The 11,890-nt window shown below is 44.3% G+C and overlaps 1 protein-coding gene across 1 annotated transcript; it reads left to right on the plus strand.

Moving 5' to 3' along the window:
• The first annotated feature begins 2,540 nt into the window (after positions 1–2,540).
• On the plus strand, positions 2,541–11,662 carry oaz2a (ornithine decarboxylase antizyme 2a). The gene is given in 6 exon segments (XM_017706785.2): positions 2,541–2,767; positions 7,664–7,730; positions 7,732–7,812; positions 8,996–9,168; positions 9,777–9,862; positions 10,032–11,662. Coding segments are annotated over 6 exon segments (648 nt in total). The 5' UTR covers positions 2,541–2,657; the 3' UTR covers positions 10,163–11,662.
• The last annotated feature ends 228 nt before the right edge of the window (positions 11,663–11,890 follow it).

The raw sequence follows: 11,890 nt of genomic DNA on the forward strand, positions 1-11,890 counted from the left end.
TAGTGGTTTTGTGTTTCCAGTGGCTGTTCTTCAGACACTAAAAGCCTTTACTGAAGAAACCACAACTAGGGTGTGACCAGAAGCCGTGGCAACAAGGCATGTGTTTTCCACCAAAGCAGAATTAGGTCGTCAGGCCTGTTTATCTGTTGACGAAGGAGAAAAGAGTTACTCAAGGAAAAGGATTATTCAATGTTTATACAATTTACAATAAATTATAATCATTATGCCTCAGACCTTCACAGGTTCGTCATATGAGCTGCCAACATGGAAGTTTTAAAACAAAAAAAGCTTTCAGGCGCAATTTTCTTATACTCTGCATAAAAAACTCTACATAATTAAATTGTTGAGATGTAAACAAAGTAATTGAGAGTGGACTGATGTGAAAAGGTTCATTAAAACTTACTGACTCAGATCAACGCAGATATAGCCATTTCATTTACTAACCAAAACATCCAGTGAACCTATATGCTACTAGCTCTCACTTGTATTGTTTTTGAAGTTGAATCTAATGTCCATGATCACAGCAGTGCAAGTTCAAATCTATTCAGATTCCACTGAATCCTTTAACCCTGAAGGTGCAGATTCCAAAATGTGATGAATAACAAAGCTCCCCTTTTTAGTCAGAGTTACAGAGACCTTAATGGTTAATGTCAGTAGATGGTTATTTACACATCTTCTATTAAAGAGTCTTATCTGTCTGACATAATGAAAAGGTCTGTCACAAAAACAACAACGCCACCTTTGTTTTTTACATACACAGACCAATCCTTTCTGGTACTCTGAGGGTCTGAGGGTCAATGTGCTGTACTTTTGGCTGCCTGAACTCTGCCCCTGCTGTGCCAGGATCAGATAACCAACTTGGTGTCCTGTTACTAATCGGTTAATCCATTTGGCAGAAGGTCCTTTCCATCTCCAGCCTTACATAAGACATTTCCAGGCTGTCAAACTGTACAAACACAAACAAATGGATCTTCACTTTAAATGTACCAACCGTGTAGGATTTAGATGAAGACAGAAAATGAAAATAAACTGCATGTCAATGCCCATCTCATCATTCCTTTCAGTTCATTGAACGTTCCTTATGTATGTCATGTACCGTATGTAGTTTTTTTCTATGAGTCAATTAATAAGCTATTGGTTAATAAAGAACAATGAAAAAAGTAATCACCATAAAAAAGTGAAAATGTTAAATGGGTTTATCTAATTTTCTCGATGAAAACAAAATGGTGTATAGATCTGTAGCTGCAGGTATCTTAATTGCGTCTATGACTTACTATTATATTGTTATTGTTTAATGAATTCTTACATTTCTTACATCTAACATTTTAAATATCAAAACCATGTGTTTCCATGTGTTATGGTATGGTTTACATCCCCATTTCAAATAATTTGTCATGCACCAACTGAGGCCTACTTTTTCTCAGACTAAAACTAAGAGCAAGGGTAATGACGCTGAGAAATAGTGGACAATAGATATAAAATTGCATAAAAATGGTATGTATTTCATCAGACTTGAGTAGGATTAACGGTGCTTTTAAGACTATAAATACACAAATTTTGCACTGAATGAATTACCCGTGCGGATTCAGAACCTGTTTAAATATTAATAATCTAGTGTGGCCAGGTGACCAGGGTCCTTTCTGTGTGGAGTTTGCATGTTCTCCCCGTGTCTGTGTGGGTTTCCTCTGGGTTCTCCGGTTTCCCCCCACAGTCCAAAGACATGCAGTCAAGCCAATTGGAGATGCTAAATTGCCCCTAGGTGTGAATGTGTGGGTGAATGTGTCTGCCTGTCTGCCCTGCGATGGACTGGCGACCTATAAAGGGTGTATCGCCAGATGACAGCTGGGATAGGCTCCAGCACCCCCCACGACCCAGAAGGAAAAGCGGCTTAGAAGATGTGTGTGTGTGTGTGTGTGTGTGTGTGTGTGTGTGTGTGTGTGTGTGTGTGTGTGTAATCTAGTGTGATGAAATGTAATATGCCCAATTAAATTAGAAAGCAGGGAAATACATACATAAAGGGAATACATCTCTAACACCTCAATGGTGCGCTACTTGTTTTAGCTTCGGCTGAAATGAGATTGTTTGCGCTACCAAAAGACCAAAGATAATATGTCCTAAAATTTTGTCTGTGAAAAAACTTACATGGTCTCAAACGAACGTTACAAAGCTGGACAGTTTTAGCACTACATCAGGCATTCAAAAGACGAAGAGCCACGAGACCCAGACCACACCAGACGAAACTTAAAACCATCTTCTTTCTACGGCCTTGCGAGAGTGTCACTTTAAAAACTACATTTCCCAGAAGCCTTCACTGCAGACTAACGCCTTTAAACATCCAAATCTCCAAACGTGCATTTCTGAAAAGTCAAAATGGCATTAATTTGCCACATATCTACATTAATGCAAATCAGCGTGTTGTGATTATGCGACGATTTAATACATATTTTGTAACTAACAAACCCACTTCGCCGTTTTCCCTCGCTGCGTGTGGTTGTTTTCCCATGATGCCCCGGGGCCAGTCTATAAAAGACCCCGGCCGGACTGCAGCTCACGGAGAAAGCGCTGCTCTGAGAGGGACGCCCTCTTCTCCGTGGATCAACCGGCCCGATTTAACGCGCTGAGCACAGCCATTCTCCTCAGGTCTGACTCGTTTACGAATGGTGAACTACTCCGTGGAGCTTCTGCTGAACAGTCACTGTTTTGGTTGTCAGACGAAAAATAAGATTCACGTTTCCTCCGAGGAGATCATGCGCGACACGGAGGAGAGGTAAGAGCACGGCGAGACAACCCGTTCACCGTCACTGCTCAGTGTGTCACAGCACGCCTTACTGACAACATCCAGGCATTCATGAGGGTTTAAAAGCTGACCAGCTGCAGATTTCATTACAGAGGGAGCATAATTAGACCCGTTTAACTGCAGTGCAGGATGCGAATAATTGATTTTGTTTTCTATAGTTACTTTTTTTTAAGTGGCACTTCTTCTGGTTCCTTTTTTTTGTCTGTTTCTGTGACTCAGATGTCAGGAAAATAACATCGTGCCATATCGCGAAAACCTAAGTATCGTGACGTAATAGTTTCGCTCTGTCGCCCAGCTGCTGTAGTTTAGCTACGTGAATATGACCGTGTATTGTGCTTTAAGCCGACAGTAGCTTCGTGTATCACGAGTAACCCGCGTACTGGTAGTTCTGAACGACGTTCGCGTTGAGCTGAATCCGCTGAAACGGAGTCTGAGTGTCGTTGACCTCTTCAGTCTGGTGTTCAGACTGTTGTACCGCTCGTCACACCGCACTGAGACGTCGAGCCTCTTCGTTGCGTTCATGGCTGTCTGACCCACTCTGGGCCTCGAGCGTACCCAGAAAGTGTGATCGAGTCGCCACCCACCTAGTCTCTTAACGTCGCCGAGGGCAGAGGGGTTGTGTGTTTTTTTTTTTTTTTTTTTTTTTTTTTTTTTGTTCAGGAGAGCTAGTTTTCCCTCCTGAACAGCCGAGGCTAAAGGATCGGGTTACAGCAGGAAGCTCTGCTCTGCTGTAACGACCCGCATTAGCCACGTTTAGCCGGGTTTCAGCCCCTCGGAGATGGTCGAAATGATTCCGTTTGGACTCGCAGACTGAGCCACGCTCCGCCAGGGCTGCGGCGAGATGCGCCAAGGCTGTTCAATCTCGCCCAGACAGACGGCGTGTCAGAGTCGGAGCCCCTCGACTCGCCTTCGGTTAATCGGCTTTGAGCAGGAGCAGCAGAGAACAAACCGCCGCGGAGGAGCTATGAATAGCTCAAACACGAGGAACAAGAAGTCCAATAGGTGTCAGGGCAGACGGTACAGCGTGTGTTGTGGGGGAAGCTCGCTGTGCAGACACTTCGTTTGCTATTCAGGCTGCTCTCCGAGCCCCAGTCGTCTGTGAAGAGTGTTTGAAGGCTCTCTGCTGCAGGCAGCCGTTGCATAACCTCAGGGCTGACACCTTGGACCTTTCCACACCTTGGTTTGGCACATGTGGCTCCAAAACAGAAGTTTGTCTTGTTGAATGACCCAAACCTAAGATGTGGACAGGTGGCTCTGTCAGCAGCTAAGCTAAATTTTGCTTGATCTGATATAGGAGAAGGATTAAGACTTCCTGGTTACCATTACTGGAAAGTATGACACCACCAAGGTAGATAGAGGTTGCGTAAGAGATGGGACCCAGAGATTCTTCACACAAAACACTTATGCCACAGGGTTTCAGGTGTCCTCTGAAAGGCTGTGCTCTTTAAATGCCGAAGGTGAGTTTAATTGTTAGGAAGGTTCTTGTGAGGCCAGGCTGATGGAAAGGACTTTAATTGTCCAGCGGCTTCAGTCTTTGACTGCGTTATAGGTGACCTGCTGTGAATTTAGCCAAGAGCCCTTTTTTTCTCTGGCTAGACCTGCTCATTTGAATTTACTGAATAACCTTTAGTCCGACTATAGCCAAACGGCACGGCGTTGACCAATGAGAACCAGCAATTTCAAGACCGATGGAACGCTGTCATCAAGAGCCATAGAAAATATGTGCCTTGCAGGTTGAGACTGGTAAGGAATATAATAACAAAAGTGGTGATGAAACAAAATGGCAACTACAGGGTAGTTAGGGGTTGAGATGGAGAAGGCACTTTGAAGTTACTCTGCTCTCGAAGCAGCAACGTCTTATCAGTATTCAGTAGTTCTGTAAATAGTTATACACTTGTATTTTTCATATTTTGGATCTCTTCTCAATATTTTGGGGTAGTGTCCAGCCCATTGACTGCCCATTTGACAGTCCATTATTGCCCACTTTGTGGGGGTGGGGTTGGACAGCCTAGCTGAGATGTTCTTCCCCATCTGTGACTGTCTCAAGTGTTTTTTTTTTTTTTTTTTTTTGTTTTTTTTCCTCCCCCAGCCAACCATAATGTTACACACATATGCACACTCATGTGGTTCACATTACCGCTGTCCCATACACTCTATGTTCTGTTTTTGGCTGAGTCTCGTGACTTGGCTTTGTGCCCAGGACCTGAAAAGCATTCCTATGGAATCTGTGAAAATGTTGAGCCCTCATGAGTCCGCCTGCTCTCCCTCTCCATCCCCGCCCCCTGGTTCAGACTATGGCAACAAAATAATATTCAGAGTTTATGCTTCATTCAGCACTGCTGGTATTGTCAATTTTAACACAGGAAATATTTATCTCCTGTCTTGTCAGACATGTCTGAAAACATTGCCAGTCATTAGACAGGCTGGCAACCCCACTGCCATGGCTGACCCTCTGTAGCTGAGCCTGATTTTTCCTGGAAGACTCTTGGCTTCCTGTTTTGGAGTTAAACCGTTCCTGGCTGACTGCCGGCCTCTCTCTGTCTCTCTGTCTCAGCCATGGCTAGTGCGGCATCTTACACCGATAATTACTGTGCAAATAATGAAGCGGCTTGAGCGCTCTGTGTAAAAAAACTAATGCAGTTTTTCAAGCGGACTTCCTCTCTTGACGAATGCTCTCCAGCCCTCTGCCTTTGAGTTCAGTTGGAGGGAAGTGTGCATGACCTGAGCGTTCCGTACTACTACGTGCTGCCATGTTATTTTATGACGGGTTGATAAACACTGTGTACTTAGCACATGCAAATAGGGTGTCTGCTGCAGTCATATCTTCAAATCTGTGGATTAAGTCAACGAAAAGGAGGAAAAATTAAGTCAAAGGTAAAGTTTTTGCAGTTGGATATTAAAGCTAAATGCTCCCCTATATTGTTCATGTAATGTCCTGGTTCTACATGCTGACCTATTTCCCTTTATGACTGGGAGCACGTAACCAGTGACATGGCTGGGAGCTGAGCTGGCACTGCGAGGAGGGGTGGGGGTCCAGTGTGAATGTCAGAGGGTGACGGCATTGCCTTTCAAAACAAGCTGGCATTTCAGTCACAGCCTCTTGCAGCTATAATAGGGCACAGGGGAGAACTGTACAAATCAAGTGCTTGGGGAGGGGCAGGCAACTGCTGACTTCTGATGTCATGAACATTTGTCAACATTTGAAGAGCCTTTTTCTAATCATCCCTTCAGTTACTGACTAAGAATTCTTTGGGCATAGGAACATTGGCAGAAAGAGCAACTAATGAGTTTTAAATCAGAACATCTTATGATTTGATGGTTTGAACAGAGAACCTCACCAGCAAGGGTCACTGAACGTCAAGTAGGTGCTGTGCAGCGTAACGAGTTTGTTTTCCAGCTTCGATGTGGTCTCTATGCAGATTGGGTCGCCGTGACTACCTGTCCAGTTGCCAGAGAGGCAGAGTGTAGCACAGCACTTCCCTTCCCTCATCTGCACAGCAGTCTGGCTCACACCTCCAAAACAAGCACTGACAGAGTTGTTTTCCTTCACTGTGGACTTCAGATAGCCTTTCAGTACCTGACCAAATTTGGCATCTCTTCAGGCAGTTGAGCTGGAGCCAGTTTTTTGGCCAAGCTTCAGTAGCCGTTTCTGTATATAATAAATTCTCGCAGACTTTGGTTGGAGCACAACTTGCTCTCAAGTTTCTGATTCCTTACACAAGCCAACGAGTGGTGTGAACTTTGCGTAAACCGATTTAATCAGAGGCCATGTGGCAGAACGGAAAGCGGATTGCACACGCCCCTCAGCCGCAGACCAGACGACTTTGAGAGACTGTGACCCCAGCCTCTTCTCTGAGTGAGGGGCTGACTGACTATTACTGGCTCTGCAACCCAGAGCTGTAATCCAAACCACCAATTATGCCTCTTCCCAGCCTTGCTGCTATTTAGAGACGTGTTTACAGATCACGCGCTAGTTTGCAATGAGTGTCTGTACCCCACACCAGCACTCTGCTCTCATTTCCTCTTACTGTCCAAGTCTGTCTGTCTGTCTGTCAATAAGTGATACATCTGGGTCTCCACAGAGCTGAGAGATCAGTAATACTGGGTAGCTTGGAGTACTGATCTAGGATCAGATTAGCCCAGTCCACACTGATCATGATTAATCATGTGCTGGAAAGAAAAGCTGGCTCCAGATCAACATGCTCTCTATAGAGTGAATGGTCTCTGCTGTTCTTCCTGTTTAAGCATTCGGCGAGGGTAAATATTTTTGGATCTGCTCCTTGCTTTGCTCATTAGCCTATATTCAGTGTCCTACATTCAGTCCCTGTGCTTTTCACTGTATTCAGTGTGCAAAGTACTCAACTCCTTATCAACAGGGCCCATTGTTAATGCGATTCTACTGTACTGGTGCGATAGCTGCAGTCTGGACAATAGTCTTCACACTCTGGACACAGTGCAGGCCTTTACAGGGTGTCAGGTCCTGATAAGGCATGATAAAGTGACAAAAGAAGCACAAGAAGAACTTGATAGCTGAGGGGTACAAAGGCACATTATCAAGGCATTATTTGTGCTGCAGAGAGAGGTGGTGTTCAGGAGATGGGGAGGTGCTATAGAGAAGGTGAAATATGTTGCATCAGTTTGTTGCTGCTGGGCTTATTTATAGCATCTGTTCATTAAATGGTCCCATGACATTGGTACATTGCTTCAGGAGAAGATCTTGCTTCACCCTCAACCTGTTTTCATTAGCAGTGCAATTACCTTAACCTCAGTGTTTTCACAGACAACATGGACCGCTGTGGATGCCCTGTTACATTACTAATGAAAGTGATAATTGTTTAATGACAACTTTTGTCTGTCTTTGTCTAGCTCTTCTCTTGTGGGCTCCAGACTGCATTGCTCCAGGCAGCAGGCTCCAGGGCCTCTGTGGTGCTCCTGATGCCCCTCACCCACTAACGAAGATCCCGGGTGGGCGAGGGACTGGAAGGGATCTCCCTCTGAGCGTTCCACTGCACAAGGTAAAATGCACAGCCACAGTTTTTCTTGGATTTCTGAGTTAATGAAATGGAAGTAGATGCTATATTTGTTGATGGATTGGTTTGTAGGGGGAACAGCGATTCTCCATAAGGATTTGAGTGACTTGTGCATGACTAGATTGGTCAGCATGCTTATAGCGCTCAGTGGAAATTTGTGGCTCATTGTCATGCCTGCTGATGAGCACGGTTTATAACAAGTAACACTTGATATGATGCTCCCAAAACGGACTGCAATGCGGACTGCATTCGGTTAGCTCTTACAGAAACCCTTGTGCAGTTTTTCCTTATGGCAGTCTTTTATGCTGAAATCTTATTTATTGCCTATTTGACATGCATGACTTAATGTAGGTTATGGTTGTTAGGAGCAGATATGATGCTTTGTGCTGACTGTGAACATGACTCCAATTGACTGTTAATCTTTCTATGGTCCATAAATGGCCTCAAAATGAGGACAGCTGAGCTTTTGATGTTGACCTTTTTACAAATGCACACAGTACACAAAGAGGCTTTTGCTGAGCCGTCAAGGTTATTCTGCATGATGGCCTGAGAGTGTGGTAGAATGAAAACAGTAGCTTGTTTTTGTCACATCTTGGCTTGATTACAGCAGGCATTTCTCCACACATACAACTCCCCCTGATATTCCCCCATGCACATGAGCCTCGTAGTTTACGGAGTGCTTGCCCATTAGCGTGACTGTGTTTATGTACAGCTGTAGGTGTCACCAGATTCAGTGCTCAGACATGTGACCGACTCGGGGGCTCACTTACACCTGTGAAAGGGCCTTTTGTTGAAGCAGATGGTGACCAGTTGTCTTTTTTTTTTTTTTTTTTTTTTTTTGCCCCATCCAAACAAAAGCTCACTTGTTTAGGCTGTGTCTCTAAGCATTAGCTACAATGAGTTCATCCAGTGTCATTTTGTATACAGTGCATGTGGTGAAGTAGAAACAATCAGGGAAGTGGCTAAACTGCAGTCCTTCAAATAAATTGGGCAATAATATTGATGGAAAAAGCTTTTCTTTTTCTATTGCCACAGGAATTTCAACTTTACAGTGCTGAACTGAGCAATGTGTGCATATCTATTCCTGTGTAAACATTGCTCTGTAATTGGGGTGTGTGCACATGCATGTATGGATTAGTTTGGTCACTGCTTTGTTGTTCCCTTTCAGGATGAAAGATTGACTGTGACTCAGACAGGGTCAACAAGTGCAGCACCCACTATCTTGCACTTTCAGTACCAGCTGAGTGAGCGGCGCTTCTCCTGCTGGGACACGGTGCTGGCAGGTGACTGCCTCTATCTAGAGATCCCCAGTGGAGCTCTGCCAGAGGGCAGCAAAGAGGGGTACGTACAATACCACTGCCATTAGCTGTGAACTGTTGTCATTCCTGTGGTGCAGTATTGCTCCTACTGGTACTACCACCTGAAAAGTCAAATTGATTCATTTATACAGCATCTATAACATTTCTTTTTCATTAATGAAGTGGGAGGAAAGTATTTGCACTGATTTTAGGTATTGCTTTACATGGCATTTGAAAGGGTTCACTTAATCTACATTAAAATGTATCTTGTCTAGGTTGGGTGTGCTGATATTGAGGTAAAATGCAGTAGAAGAGCATAAATTAGTAAAATTAGATGATATACTCCCAGCAGCCACCTACAGTGAAGGCTCTATTAGTGCAGTGTGCTCTCTTCCACGAATATAAATGCAACCAAATGAGAGTCCACCCATTTGAAGACGAGTCACATAGCCAGAAATGGTTCAGTCTTCTCAGATCACCTTTATAGGCAGTGCAGTGACTATTGTTTTGGGCAGCTGGAGTGGCCAGCAGCAGTAGTGTTAGGCGAGGGGCTAAATTAGCTCTGCTGCAGCTGCCCCTGCATTATTATGTAAGTTACTGATTTATATAAAACTTGAGTCATCATTGTCTCGCTTTTCTTCTGTGCTGCAGGCTTACCAGTCTGTTGGAGTTTGCAGAGGAGAGACTGAAAGTCAGCTATGTGTTCCTGTGGTTCTATAAAACCAGGGAGGACCGATGTAAGAACCCTTTCCACTAATAGACTCCCAACCAGTTTAATGTTAATGCCCCCCCCCCCAATTTGGTCAATGTTTATTGGTTGTGTCTGAGTGTCCTTAATTTTAAGCAGTTGTCTTATCATTACCTAGTCTGATTATGGCTGAAGCACTACTTCTTCATTTCTTACAGTATCCATCACAAGGACTTTCCACTATATGGGTTTTGAGATGGTGAAGCCTGGCCACCCTCTGGTGCCTGCACGGCCTGATGTCCTCTTCATGGTCTACTCTATGGAGGACAGCAGCTCTGATGAGGAATAACCTCCTGTTACTGTCTTGCTCTGAAAATGCCCCCCACCTCCCAACTATGCCTTCCACCTCTTCTCATTCTCCTCCACAGCTGTGGTGCTGTGCCCCCTGGGCCTCCTGAACCCCCTTTTCACCAAAAACTGACTTTTAATGGGGGCTGAAGGAGTAGGAACAGAGAAACAGGTGGAGCTAAGACTGACTTGAGTCCCTGATTGGTCTCTCCTTGTCTTTCTTTCAGATGGGGTTGGTTGGTGCTAAAAGATCTAAGGCATATCTGCTGTTAGTTTTGCACCGAATATCAAAAGGTCTATACTCTTTATATGTATGCTCTTCTTTAGACAGGACATAGTTTTTAAGGATGACAGTTTGGGGGAATCATATAAGGGAAAGAATTTTATAGCGATTGTAAGCCATTCCCCTGTAAAGTTTCTGCTTCAGGGTGGTGGTACAACATAGGAATGATTTGTCATTCTTGTAGAGATTCAACAATCCTTGTTCTTTCCTCATGTTGCTCACTGTTCCTTATTGTGCATCGTGAGGCTCTTTCACATCTCTGTTCTGGTTAGAAATGGGAAGCATGAGATCAGTTTTTGCTAGATGACATCTGAGTCCATATTTATCGTGTATGTCCAAGTATGCAGACTTGTTTAAGATCAGGCCTCTTTTGCTCATATGGTTGGAGCGAGTGACATTTAAAGACAAGTCGTCCTACGTGAACATGCATATTCATTCTCGTGTGCTTGGTAAATATAGGCCATCATGGTGAATAGTAATGTGTAGGTGGATAGCACAAAGCTCTTGGCAGCGATGATGTGTTCTCTCACCTGATTAGGCTGAGCTACAGAATTAGCTAGCATGGCTAACCAGCTGAATTATTCAGTAACGACAAGACTGTGGAGCGCCAGGGGGAACACGGAGTCCAAGACAGCATTCCAGCTTAGCCTCCAAGATTATAAAATCCATTCAGTGCTAGTTCGCGTTTAGCCGAGAATAGAATCAAGTAGGATTTGAGCTGATGTGAGTACACACTTACAGCTCGTGCACAGGCTCATTATAGAAGCTACTAGTTTTGAAATCTTGGTGTCCTCCTACTTAGAGCACTTGACCTGATGAGATGTGAGTGGTCTCTGGCTCTGACTTTAATGCAACTTTGAAATCATCCCTTGCCCCCTGTATCCTGTCTATCCAATGGCCTTTTAGCTGTCATTATTCTGTACCACTCCTGTATGAGTTGAAACTGAGTGCAGATGCTTATCCACACCAGTCTTACTGAAGTTGATTTTAATGTTTCCCACCGTTTGTCTTCACCATCCTGAACCAAACCTATAGGATAAAGAGCGGCCCTTCCGGCTCTCCCAGAGGGGCCGTTTACATGAGCACTTTACCTGTACACATGTAATTAAAGCAGACGTGCATTCAGGGCCCATCACTAGGGGATGACGCCCACACTTTTAAGATGTCGTGCTGTATTTAACAAGCTTGACAACTGCCAAAGAAAAGTCCCCACTCAAAGCTCAAGCATTATGTTTCACTTCCAAATGTCATCGTTCCAGGAATACATTGCTGCTTTCTTTGTAGTAGCACCCTTCAGCCTATAGTCTGACCTATTGGTCAGGACAAACCAACCTATGAATCAAAATACATTCCCCATCGCTGGAGCTTTCTGATCTTGAACTGTTCGCCTGTGAAAGCGAAGTACCAGCTGTGCTTGGGATCCAACTGCTGGGGGCTTTAGGTTCT

The sequence above is a fragment of the Pygocentrus nattereri genome, chromosome 11 (assembly GCF_015220715.1).
Source record: "Pygocentrus nattereri isolate fPygNat1 chromosome 11, fPygNat1.pri, whole genome shotgun sequence".
NCBI classification, from domain to species: domain Eukaryota; kingdom Metazoa; phylum Chordata; class Actinopteri; order Characiformes; family Serrasalmidae; genus Pygocentrus; species Pygocentrus nattereri.